The 13,753-nt window shown below is 41.5% G+C and overlaps 1 protein-coding gene across 1 annotated transcript in view; it reads left to right on the top strand.

The window, feature by feature from the left end:
• Positions 1-13,753, top strand: part of SPEF2 (sperm flagellar 2) — a 171,720-nt gene that overhangs the window by 106,373 nt on the left and 51,594 nt on the right. The window contains exons 24-28 of the mRNA XM_060007077.1: positions 604-755; positions 4,878-5,058; positions 9,237-9,384; positions 11,462-11,590; positions 13,545-13,683. Coding sequence (XP_059863060.1) covers positions 604-755; positions 4,878-5,058; positions 9,237-9,384; positions 11,462-11,590; positions 13,545-13,683 — 749 coding nt within the window. The remainder of the gene's footprint in view (positions 1-603; positions 756-4,877; positions 5,059-9,236; positions 9,385-11,461; positions 11,591-13,544; positions 13,684-13,753) is intronic.

The following is a 13,753-nucleotide window of genomic DNA, read 5'->3' as shown; positions in this document are numbered from 1 at the left end:
AATAAGGAAACTCTTTTGGTATGTTAACCTAACATTTCTGAAATTATTTGACTTTGCAAAGTTTTTGTTTGTTTTTTTCCCAGCATGGTGCTCCTTAAGAGCTTATAGGACAAAGCTTCTACAAAATAAATTTTAGAAAATGCTATTCTAGGGAATTTCTAAGATTTCTTTCAAAACTAAGTTTTTGTGATGAGAGAAACAGTAAGAAAGCATTATTTACTAGTTACCATAAATCTGAGAGGACTTTTGATCAATTCTGCTCATATGATATATGATGGCATCTTATTCAGGGCTTCCCTGGTGACGCAGTTGTTGAGAGTCCGCCTGCCGATGCAGGGGACACGGCTTCGTGCCCTGGTCTGGGAAGATCCCACATGCCGCGGAGCGGCTGGGCCCGTGAGCCATGGCCGCTAAGCCTGCGCATCCGGAGCCTGTGCTCCGCAACGGGAGAGGCCACAACAGTGAGAGGCCCACATACCACGCAAAAACAATAAATAAATAAATAATAAAAAAATAAAATAGTGCTTACAGGGCTTATACAGAACATATGTACAGATCAGCTTGTTCTGTCTTGGGTATTAACATTCGTATTTTCTATTAAAGGCAGAACTGAACCATTTCCAAGATACGAAGAGACTGCTTCAAGATTATTACAGGGGAATGGAATGTAAAATCCCAACAGATGACACTAAGAGATTTACTCGAGTCCCATTGGTCCAACTGGATAGTAAAGATACTTTGGACTTCCAGCTTAGGTAAGGCGGGCTATCACGTTGCACTGTAATCAGTCTCAACATAAAGCTTTGTGATTTTAAATTGAATACCACTAATAAAACCACAGTCTTGTATCTGCTAATCCAAAATCCAAAAAAAACTCTAAAAACTGAAAACTTCGACTCAAGACTATTGATATGCGTTATTTATCCCATTTATAGTGAATATCTACTCATTTTTGCTGCAGAGATGTAGTGTGTTTTGTTACAGAGTGCTTCCAACAGACTGCTGGGGATATTATGGAATATATAGTCTATACAAATTCTGAATTCTGAAACACTTTTGACCACAAGGGTTTCTAGTAAGGGATCGTGACCCTCTACCACTTTTATGAAAGGTCCCAAGCTGCTCTGTGCGTATGTGGGCATTTGTGTGTGTGCATGGCATTATATAAATGACAATGGCAGGTGTTATGAGTCTTCTTTTACAGGTTAGGAAATTGAGAAACAGTAAAGACTCAGTCATATGTGATCATGACTTTGTGAGACTGAAACTTAGTAGCAGTCTAACATCAGATTCCCACCGGTAAGAAAATAAACTTGGTGGTAAGGGTGGAAGAAAAATGACATTTTCAGGCAATTACTAGCTATATGTAAGTAAATTAAAACAATTTGTTTGGGAAAGTCACCTCAACTCTCTTAAGACTTGGTTTCCTTATCTGTAAAGTAGGGTTGTTGTGAAGATTACAGAAAATGAAATCCTCAAAACACGTAGCACCATGCCTGGGAGTCAGAAGACTTGAGACCTAGTCCCAGTGCCTCTCAATAAGTGATGACTATTATCGTCATCATATTATTGCATAATATGACAACAAACCCTTCTTCCTCACATGCACTGTTTTAATTGTGAGTATCGCATGTTCTTACATTCCTCATTTTACCCTCCCTTATTCCAGAAAGGATTTGCAATGGCCTGTGCATGATAGGATTCCACAGTGATCTGAGGCCCATTTCTCTCTAGGCTTCTTCCATCTGGTCCCATCATGTCCTTGTCAGGACTACGAGTAAGCAAGAAAACACAAGAAGTCTGAACCCTCTTTTTGACACAGATACAAGCGAAATGTTTAACTCAGCAAGCTTCTGAAAGAGACCTTTGTAATTAAGAACAATAAAAATTTCCCAAAGTGATAGGAACAGTCAGAGTCATCAAAAGAGGCCAAGTTTCAATGTCTACAGTAGCAGGGCATTCTGTTCTTAGCACAAAATAGCAAGTCAGGCATAATGGGGAAGCTATTAATGTTGGTTAGTAGAATGAAACAGGCAAAAGAACAGCCAGTTCTTACTTTTTGCAAAACACTCTGCACCAGTCTCAACCTCAGATCACTGCTGTGAGTATACCCTGGAACTCTCAGCCAATCAATGCGTCAACCAACCAACCAGTCTCTTTCATATGTATAGGGAAACGAGCAGAGTGTTAAGCATGTTCACATAGCTTGTCTAGTTTATTCCTCCAACAACCTAATAATAATAATAATAATAATGGTGTTAACTAATAACCAATAATGTGTAACAATATTATTATTATATTTGTATTTTTCCAGAAGGAATGGAGCCTCAGAAAGTCGAGTGACATGCCCCAGTTCGTATCTACTGATACATCTACTGATAGTGAGAGAGCTAGATGACCAGAATTTTTCCCAGTAAATGAATTCTAAATCCAAATCCCTTTTCTAAATGATACGTCACCACTGCTGTCCTCCAAAGCAAGGTGTTAGGAACGCCTATCGCCCCGTATTAAACATGTAGAGATGATCACACAGCCTTTATCTTATTAGACACGTGAATCTCACGTCTCAGTGACTGAGATTAAGCACTACTTGATTATTAAAACGTCACCTCTCCTTGTGGGTGGACATATACTGAGTTGTAGACCCTCAACACGTTGCTTTTTATGGCATGGTGCACTGTCAGAATTCCAAGCGCTATGAGAATCAAAGAGCCAACTTCAGAAAACCTTGTCCGATGCTTCAAAACAAGGCCAAGCTAATTGCGTGCTGGAGTTCACAGCCAGCTTTCTGCATCACTGCTCTGGTCCCTGGCAACTTGAGTCTGCAAGCCAAATGCTTGTTCCTCCTCCAATGTTAGCAAAGGCACCCCTGGAGCTCCTCTCTGCCCATTCCTTGCCCTAGCCGAAAACTCTTCCTATGTTCTATCACCGAGGGGGATCCCAGCGCAATTAGCATTCTGCTCGGTGGATCGTTCCCTGAAGTTAGCCTTTGAGATCTTGGGATCCTTCAAGGATAGGACATTCTCAGGGGCAGCTCTAAAATCTCTACATAGGGGCAGCAATATGGTCGAGAAAGGGGGAGAGGCAGCTTAACTCTGTGTTCCCACAGCACTTTACGAAACAGAGACAGCCTTCATCGCCCATTCTCAAGGGTAGGGAGGGCTGCTGGAGCTCTCACACCTCCGTGGGACACCCCCTTGCAGACCTCACATCTGTCATATCCTGCTTTTTAACTGTCTACTTCCGGAAGCCAACTGCTAGTCGTTTTAAAGAAGTGACGTCCAGTTCTATTGGTTTGCTTTTCATGACTGATTTATACCTTGTCAGAAGTTTATATCCCAGATAAATTTCAAACTTGCATGTCTTCATAATTGCCATTGTTTAATCCCCCTCCTCATAATTACTGAGAATTAGACCTAAAAATTATGTTTTAGCATTGCTTGTCTCTAGTTTCCTCTTGTTAGACTTTCTAGACCATAAAACATTTTTTTTTTCTTTTTTAACATCTTTTCTGGAATATAATTGCTTTACAAGGGTGTGTTAGTTTCTGCTTTGTATCAAAGTGAATCAGCTATACATATACATATATCCCCATATCTCCTTCCTCTTGCATCTCCCTCCCACCCTCCCTATCCCACCCCTCTAGGTGGTCACTAAAGCACCAAGCTGATCTCCCTGTGCTATGCGGCTGCTTCCCACTAGCTATCTATTTTACCTTTGGTAGTGCATATATGTCCATGCCACTCTCTCACTTTGTCACAGCTTACCCTTCCCCCTCCCCGTGTCCTCAAGTCCATTCTCTATGTCTGCGTCTTTATTCCTATCCTGCCCCTAGGTTCTTCAGAACCACTTTTGTGTTTTTTATTTTTTTTATATATTCCATATATATGTGTTAGCATACGGTATTTGTTTTTCTCTTTCTGACTTACTTCACTCTGTATGACAGACTCTAGGTCCATCTACCTCACTACAAATAACTCAATTTCGTTTCTTTTTATGACTGAGTAATATTCTGTTGTATATATGTACCACATCTTATTTATCCATTCGTCTGTCGATGGACACTTAGGTTGCTTCCATGTCCTGGTTATTGTACATAGAGCTGCAATGAACATTGTGATGCGTGACTCTTTTTGAATTATGGTTGTCTCAGGGTATATGCCCAGTAGTGGGATTGCTGGGTCATATGGTAGTTCTATTTTTAGTTTTTTAAGGAACCTCCATACTGTTCTCCATAGTGGCTGTAACAATTTACATTCCCACAAACAATGCAAGAGGGTTCCCTTTTCTCCACACCTTCTCCAGCATTTATTGTTTACAGATTTTTTGATGATGGCCATTCTGACCAGTGTGAGGTGATACCTCACTGTAGTTTTGATTTGCATTCCTCTAATGATTAGTGATGTTGAGCATCCTTTCATATGTTTGTTGGCAATCTGTATATCTTCTTTGGAGAAATGTCTATTTAGGTCTTCTGCCCATTTTTGGATTGGGTTGTTTGAGTTTTTGATATTGAGCTGCATGAGCTGCTTGTAAATTTTGGAGATTAATCCTTTGTCAGTTACTTCATTTGCAAATATTTTCTCCCATTCTGAGGGTTGTCTTTTTGTCTTGTTTATGTTTTCCTTTGCTTTGCAAAAACTTTTAGGTTTCATTAGGTCCCATTTGTTTATTTTTGTTTTTATTTCCATTTCTCTAGGAGGTGTAGACCACAATACAGCCTTTCATAGTCATTTCTCCATCTAAAGAGTTCTTCCAAGAAAACTGTGAAAATTGAGATTAAAGCAGGACAATGAAATTCACCAAGTAACATGGACACAAAAATAGGATTCTGTTAAATAAAATCTTTATATTTCTTTTTTGTTCGTTTTCCCAAGAATTCCCCTAGTTCATCAAAGACCCAATTCTCCAGCGTCATCTTTATCCAAACCAAAAACAAAAGCCATACTGAAGGGCAAGATTGATTACTCACTGGAAAACATAGAGTTAAACTTTGAGGCCGATGAGAAGATGGTGATGGACACGTGGCAGCAGTCTTCTTTAGCAGTATCTCACATGGTAAGCAGTGCTGGTTACTACGTTTCCTTTCAGTAATACCCATTCATTAACTTCCAAAGTTGGTAATATGCTATGAACAGAAAATTTACACAATGTTCACAATATAAATCTATACCTCCCAGAAGTTTTTTCTTTTTTTCTGAAAGAAAAAGTTCAATCAGCAAATATATGAGGACAAGAAAGGAGTGAACCAACATTTAGATTATTTTCTATGCTGGCCCAGGGTTCCAAGTGCAGGGCTCTACAGGGCCAAGCAGGAAATGTCAATGAGATGGGTTAAGTATAAGGCAATAGGGTGGAGTGGGACTGTGGCCAAGTGGAAGTAGCAACCCCATCTAAAGAGGCTCCTAGCCAACCTTGCCATTTAAGCATGGTGTCCAGTAGGGCCAGATTTTCAAGTTTTAAAGTCAGAAATTCAGCCTCTGCTTTCTTTAAGTCTTCAAAACTAGTTCCTACCTTGATTCCCAACCAGTTGGTTGTCTGTTTCCTGAAGACTGAGCCTTCTCTGATTGCATGCTCTTCTAATCCTTGTAGCATTTATTGTCTCTCCCACTTTTGACTCTTAGTATCTAGGTTATTGTTTGTGATTTTTACCTTATTAATGTTTTCCTGAATACTTAACTAGGTTCTAAAACTTTCTGTATCCACTACACCTAGCATAATGCCCACATCTAACACAATACTGAGTCCTCAGTACATTCTTGAGATGCTGCTGCCGCTATGCTGGTGACACTGATGTTCATATAAATGATGATGGTCATGGCAAGGAGGATCACCGCAAAGACTACAACTACCAAGGACCAGAGAGTGGGAAACCGGATCTAGAAGTTCTAAAAAAAGTAGATGAATTAGTATCCTTACTGTTAATTGAACATAAAGACAACTTACAAGTCTTATGAATCCCATTAAAATTACCTGAGGAAATGAGATTTTAAATATTAGATTATTAGAAAGAGAGTATCATACAGCACAAAGAGCACTGGCTACACTTCTTGTTTAAGCTGTGTGATTTTAGGAAAATCACTTAACCTCTCTGAGTCTTCGATTCTTTATCTGTAACATGGGAGACATTCTACCTTATCTTTCCTTTCTTGAATGGTTGACAAGATCCAATGAAATAATGCATATGAAAGTTTTTTAGAAATTAAATATAATAGGTTATTATATTAAGAAGTTTATTCAAAACTGTACCACTTTGCTTGTGAACCTTTGAAAACCACATAGAAAGCATAGGAGGAAGGATTGTTCAGTAATTAATATTCCTAATAATTACATTTGAATCCTGCTTTTATATTTCTAATAGACTTTTATGACTTTGATATTACATGTCTTTAAGTAAACTTTGAGTTTCAGATGAAACAGGCCTGAGAGAACAGGACCAGCTGAGATCAGGGCAATTGGAATGAGAGTACTTTAACATGGGCTTTTCGCTACACAGCAGTTTTACCAGGAGCTATTCATTTAGTACGTTATGTTAATTTTTAGTAAAACTTTCTTGTAATTAGCAGGTGTGCAATGATTTCAAAGAAATAAGTCATGTTTAACACTCACAGCGTCAAAGCATTATTTCTAGAGTTTCTTCAGCCTTACAAGCTCGATTATTGGATGTACTGTGAATTATGTTAATTTTTGAAAGAGACCCAGAGGTGTTTGAGGGAAGTGGACCAGAAAAATGCGGATGATGATAATTATCATCACAAGGTTGTTTACAGAGGAGAAAAATCCAATTTTAAAAGAAATTGCTAACTCACCGTGGTTTGCAAGAACACATTCAAAAATGAATTGCTTGCAATTTAGGGGAGAATGTTAACAAGTCTGCTTTCAGCTTTACCAAGAATTTGAAAGTACAGTATATATCATGAAATCCATTTTTATCAACAGAACATCTGATTAAAAAAATGCATACAGGTGGTGGTGCAGTGGTTGAGAGTCTGCCTGCCGATGCAGGGGACATGCGTTCGTACCCCAGTCCGGGAAGATCCCACATGCCGCGAAGCGGCTGGGCCCGTGAGCCATGGCCGCTGAGCCTGCGCGTCCGGAGCCTGTGCTCCGCAACGGGAGAGGCCACAACAGTGAGAGGCCCGCGTACCACAAAAAATAAAAAATAAAAAAACGCATACACACCCACAAAAAAGCTGCCTAGCTCTCTGAAACATTTCTGCATCCCTCCAAGGTTCTGCTAATACTGAAGAAGCTGTGGGTGTATTCTGTATCATATGATTATTTTCAAAGAAATTCCATCAATCAATAAGCATTTTCTGGACATCTTCTATGAGCACAGCACAGATGCTGAAAGCTATGGAGAAAACCAAGAAGCAGGGCTGGCTCAGTCCTCCGGAGCGCTCATTTCAGTTGGAGATTGGGGACAAGATTTAACACGCGTAGAACAGTCGTGCAGAGTGATATGCTGCGCTATGGGTATGAAGCGTGGTGGGAATCTGGAGAGGACAGGAATTGGCTGGTCTATCGCCCCCGCAGGACTGAAAGCTTCTTTGAGAGAAGAGATTAGATTGTGCCTTCTTCGTCTTTCTAGTCACCTCTATCCAACTTCCTGTTTCTCCTCTGGGCCCCTCCCCCAGTTCTCCCCAGAAATAACATCAGGCTTGGACACAATAAGCACAGTAATAAATAAATAAACTCCCATGGACCTCCATTTCCTCACCAGTTGCCTTATTGAGATTTTTAAGTTTTCAACCATATGTTGCTACTGCCCCCATGGTGTGTGCGGGTTTTCTTTCTTCATTTTGGGAGTCTCGTCTCAGCTCTCATTTCTCAGATTTACAGCCATAAACGCCCTTCACCTCACCAGCGGCAGGTGAACTTATTTTAGCAGGTCCAGTCTTTCTCTTTTTTATGTTTTTAATTTTTATTTTGTATTGGAGCATGGTTCATTAACAATGTTGTGTTAGTTTCAGATGTACAGCAAAGTGATTCAGTTATACATATACATGTATTTATTCTTTTTCAAATTCAATCCCACTCCTGGGCATATAGCCGGAGAAAAACATGGTTCAGAAGGTCCAGTCTTGGGGCTTCCCTGGTGGCGCAGTGGTTGAGAGTCTGCCTGCCGATGCAGGGGACACGGGTTCGTGCCCCAGTCCGGGAAGATCTCACATGCTGCGGAGCAGCTGGGCCTGTGAGCCATGGCCGCTGAGCCTGCGCGTCCAGAGCCTGTGCTCCGCAACGGGAGAGGCCACAACAGTGAGAGGCCCGCGTACAGCAAAAAAAAAAAAGAAAAAGTCCAGTCTTTCTAACTGCAGGCACAGCCCCAGCTGTACAAGCCCCAAGACAAGGTTTTCCTGCTGCCTGCAGAGCACAGCCAGCCTCATAGGCAAGATGGAGGGATCCCAGCAGCACTTCGCACATCTCCCTCTCTGCCCTTCATCAGCTATTGTATTGTGACCACACAACTAATCTCTCATACCAGGAAATCTATGAGAGTGAAAGGAGGGTGCTGATATGAAAAGAAGCTGAAATTTCCCCCAAGTAGAGGAAGTTAAGAAGCAGCGATGCAGTTAGCCTATGGGACAGGTCATCCTCATGAACACTGCACCTTGCTGGGGTGATGTCTAGTGTTAGAATAGAATGGAAGCCCAGGATTCAAGTGTCCATGAGCCCAATTAATACAGGGCATGTGCCCCCAAAACTTGGCTGGAGGACATGAAAAATTGTCACCAATTTTATGTACGAAGCACAGACACACATGAAATACATAGGCAGAGACCCTTCTACAGTATTAAAATTTCAGGAAGGGGAATGTGGTTAGGAGAAACTGACTTAAAAACAGTCAATAATGAAAAAAAACCTGAGAAACAGTGATATAAAGGAATGCCCCAGGTTGAAGACCAAGAAATAACAGGCACTTGGAAGAAGAGTGGGTGTGAAATCCATAGGGTCTGAGATTAAAAGAAAGAAATGTTTGTGTAACTAAAGACGAATGGCAGGCAGGGCTTGAGAAAGTGAGTGGCCTCCACACTGGTGGCCTCGGGGAAGCTACATCTTGGGACAGGGACAGGTTTCCATTTAAGTAGAATCTTTTAAATGTTCTGTAAAGATTGAGTACATGGCATGTTTGCTGTAGAATGAGGTTTCAATGGAATTGGGTGACGGCTAAATCCAAATAGCTATCGTCTTTCATAAATGTTGTATTAACTGAAATGTGGCTCTTACACAACCAGGTGGCTGCTGAAATTCATCGGAGACTCATGGAAGAAGAAAAAGAAAACCAGACAGCAGAGGCAAAAGAAAAACCTCCTCAGGTAGCTGCAAATAAAAAAGTGAAAAAGGAGCCGCCCAAGAAGAAAGAAGAGGACAAAAAAGGAAAAGGTATTCATGGCTTTAGCATCCAGAACCCTGGATGCTTAACCTCTCCTTGGTGGAGAACAAGCACTTAACCAGGCACATGAGCCTCTGAGCTACTAGAATGCTGTTCATTAGGTTTTACTTCGAGACCCAGTCTTCTGTGAGCCGGAGTGTTAGCTGGCAAACATTCTCCATGCCAGCGTTTATCCGAATAGCCAAGTGTATCCAGGGTGAAATAAATCTCAAAGATAGTTTTGAACATGTGAAAAGAACTCCAAGATGACACTATGTAATCTGAAAAGTGTGTGCAAGGGGGCTGACAGTGGCTGCCTTGATCAAGAAAGGGTTAAAAGCTAATTCTGAGTATGTAAGTTTCAGGTTTAATTCAGGTTTCAGGTTTCAGGTTTCATTCAAGCAAGTCCTTCTCTCCTGGAGGCCTCCTACCTAAAACTCAGCCTCAGAGGCAGGATGGAATGAAAAGGGGAAAGGGTGGGCTCTACCACAAACATTACCCTGGCCTCTGAATGTTTCCACTTGCACATTTTTGCAGTGACTTGAGGCAAGAGAGGAAGAGAGGGAAGCACATGAGCAAAAGTCCTTCCACTGATCAGTTGCTCCTGATGTGTTTGTTAGGCCCCTGACATGCAGAACATGATGAGGATGGGTACTAAGGACACAGCGATAAACTTAAAAAAGCAGAAACGTGGTCCCTGCCCTGATAGGACTGTAGTCTAATGGCAGAGACAGACATGTGACCGGTCATTCTTCTTTATGGGGGAGGTAGAGGTCCCTGGAGAGCGCAGTTATCTCACTCCATCTGAGGGGTAGAAAATGCTTTCCAGATGGAGTCCATCCAAGCAGCTAGAGGGTAGCCCCACAGTAAAGAACAGGCGACCTTGGTCCATTTCAGATGGGGACCATAAAGGAAATAAGCAGCATTTGAAGGAAATGCTTCCTATTTACTTTAGTGGAATAATTGGTTGGGTCCAATCTCTCAATTTTACAGATGTTAAAACAGAAACCTAGAGAGATTAAGGGCTCTTTCGTCTGTAATTTATACTTAAATTCACTATTGAAATTAACACATCTTATTATATTTCTTTGTTTACATTTGTCTTCTTCCCAAAATTTGAACCCCTTGAGATCAGACCTTCAAGAAAGATTTATTGAACTAAGTAGAATAGTACAAGCGTGGCCTGCAGCTAGAATCTCACTGCCATTTCTTATGGGCAAATTCTCAAACACTGACAAATTCTTTTTTTTTTTTAATTTATTTTATTTTTTGACTGCGTTGTGCCTTTTGTTGCTGCGCATGGGCTTTTCTCTAGTTGTGGTGAGCAGGGGCTTCTCTTGTTGCGGAGCACGGGCTCTAGGCACGCAGGCTTCGGTAGTTGTGGCTCGCAGGCTCTAGAGCGCAGGCTCAGTAGTTTTGGCGCACAGGCTTAGTTGCTCCACGGCATCTTCCCGGACCAGGGCTCGAACTCGTGTCCCCTGCATTGGCAGGTGGATTCTTAACCACTGCGCCACCAGGGAAGCCCAAACACTGGCAAATTCTTATTTTCTAATTCTCGTGTGTAATCATTAAAGTACTTGTATTTAAGCACTAGTTAAAAGACAATAAGTAGATTACGAATTCTTGACCATCAGCTACATTTCCACCTATCTGCTTGAGGTTATTCTCTGATCTTCTCTTGATGAGGACCTGGGAAACACTTGGCCAATACAAGTATCCCTTGTGAAGCGGTACTTCTCCAGGTGGCCAACGCTATGTTGGGGTTTGCTAATTTCTGTCCCCAAACACTAAATTGCATCCTCTTTGGTGTCTGTAACCCTGTCTGCATGAGCCACACACCTCATTTTTCCATGATGCTAGACGAATGGGGATATTATTATATGTGTCCAGCCAGACACCACATGGAGAATTCTCAAGGAAAGATTATCAATATTTCATCACTCACACCGTCTGGACCAGGGTTTCTCCTTTCCAAATCACCAGACGTGTATCACCCTACACACTTCACTTTGTCCTCATTTTATCCAAGTCCCTTCGTGTACACTTGTATGTTGCCAGGTAACTCAGCACGTTTCATTGCCCTTTCAGGTAAATCCCCACCAATGGCAGAAACCACTCCTGTAATAGTAACAGCAGAGGAGGCTGAAGAAATGGAAATAGAAAACAAACTGAGGCTCAGAATAAAGGAAGAGCATCTTGCTGCCCTGCAATTTGAAGGTAGCAATTGGAAAGAACTAAGATGATACTTTTAAGTAGAAAACAGACCAGTAGGCAAACAGCCCCTGGCTGGCTTTTGTCTATGAGGACACAAAGCAAACTAACTGAAAGGTACAACATTCAGTTGGCTGTTTTCATCTGACCATATGAAGACTAGATCTGACTGTCGTATTATTGTCTGCTGGGATCTCAAAAAGGGAATTTGAGAAGAGGTTAGGAGAGCACCAGCAGAAATTAAAATCTCAAAGAAAAGAAACAAAAGCAGTATTTTAGACTTGGTGTGACTTTACAGGCTGAAAGAAAGCTTGGGGCTACCTAAGGAGGTCCTTCTATATCATAATAAGAATAATTTAGGCCTCTCATTAGGAAGGTAAACCCTGACTAAAGGCTAACGGGTCCTGAAAGTGAGTTCTTGGGAGCAGGGGCCACAGAAGAGCCAGTCATAGATCGATAATGTTCAAGGGCCTCCTTCTCTAAAGAGAGCAACAATTTTACAAGACATAGTCTTCTTCTGGCTCTTCCAGTTGTCATATAATAAATTCAAAATGGCATTTGAAAAGATCAAGAAATTGAGCCAAAGTATCCGGATGGGAAAGAAACCATGGTCAATAAACTAGATGTCAAAACCATAAAAATGCAGCATTGGGTAAGCTGGGACCCATTAACTACTCAAACAATTAACTCCTAAAGATGCTTTCCATCCCTTGCTTCTCTCCTTTTCTCCCTCTCTCCATCCTCCTACCACCTGCTTTCATAATTGCAAGAGTAAAATCTGAAGGATGTTGAACACAGGAAGTCAGGACACATGCTTGTCCCGTTGCCTGTCCCCACATCTGCTTTCAGTAGCTAAGTATGCTTCATCCTTCAGTTCATTCTATATGTGGTCCCTAGTGTAGCTAAATTCACTCGTTTATATAGTAAATGTTTACTGAGTTTCTACTATGTGCCAGGTCCTGTAGTAGTTGAAAGAAATATACACATATATATACAAAACAACAGACAAAAATAAAATCCAATCTAGAGGAAGAGAAATGCAAACAATCGCTTATAATATGTTGTGATATTGGAATTAGGCGGACAGGACAAAGGAAGCATGGCGGGAGTCAAGAAAGACTTCTGAGCAGATGAATTCATGCTTGAGAAGAACTGGAAGAATGTGGGAAATGTGCACAGGGGACAGCGGGGGCAGGGAAGGGGGAGGAGAGCTAGGTGACTAGTGGGGATTAGCTGTGGAGTCTGAGGCACATTCTGGGAAGGAGTGGTCAGGAAGGTGGAGGGTCGCATAGGCCCTGGCCAGAAAGTTACATCTCCCTTATGGCGACTGGGAGCTAGTGAAGAATTCTGAGCAGAAAGCACCTGTGAGCACGTGCGCAGGTGAGCTGGGTTACTCTGGGGCGGGTGGAAGTGGATTTGGATTTGAGGTGGGGAAAGGACCTTGGAGAAAGCAGGACGGAGGCGGTTGCTGTAGTTGAGGCGAGACATAAAGCAATGCCCAATCGTGGTGATAGCAAAAGCAAGGAAGAAAGATTGGACAGATATTTTAGAGGAAAATCCACAGACCTCATTGTGTGCCCAGAGCATCAATGGGCGCTGGGACCACGGGCTTCACCCTCCTGTTCTAAGACGGGAGATCCAGAGACTTAGTACCCTCCCCCTTTTTGAAATTCAGAAATTATCTATTTGTGTTTTCCCATTCCAATTTATCGAAGGGTATATTGCAATAAAGTGCAATTACGTGTAAAGCTGAATTATAGTTTTGGTTTAAATAAACTGTCTAACCACACGTTGCTTTGTTTCTGAGATGGATAGGGTATAGTTATCCATACTGGTATATCAGGTGTACGCCTGAAGTTTCACAGACTAAAGCGTAATTGGTTTAAAATTGAACTTGGCTAATCAGAAAATGTATGACATATAAAACGTGTAAACAATGTTTGTTTCTCTTTTTAAATAGAGACAGCTGCACAGTTCAGACTTGAACTGATCAAGGTAAAAGCACTGGCTTTCCTGGAAGAGTTAGTAACAAAGGCAGTTGATGTGTATAAACTCATGGAAAAGTGGCTCGGGGAGAGGTACTTGAATGAAATGGCCAGGTAAAGTACTGCGTGACTTTTGAAAATATTTACTTTGTTAATTCCTGAAGACCAAAATTGACAAAGATTT

The sequence above is a fragment of the Delphinus delphis genome, chromosome 3 (assembly GCF_949987515.2).
Source record: "Delphinus delphis chromosome 3, mDelDel1.2, whole genome shotgun sequence".
In the NCBI taxonomy this organism is placed as follows: domain Eukaryota; kingdom Metazoa; phylum Chordata; class Mammalia; order Artiodactyla; family Delphinidae; genus Delphinus; species Delphinus delphis.
Note: the sequence above shows the minus strand (reverse complement) of the source record. Positions and strands in the feature narration are given on the sequence as shown.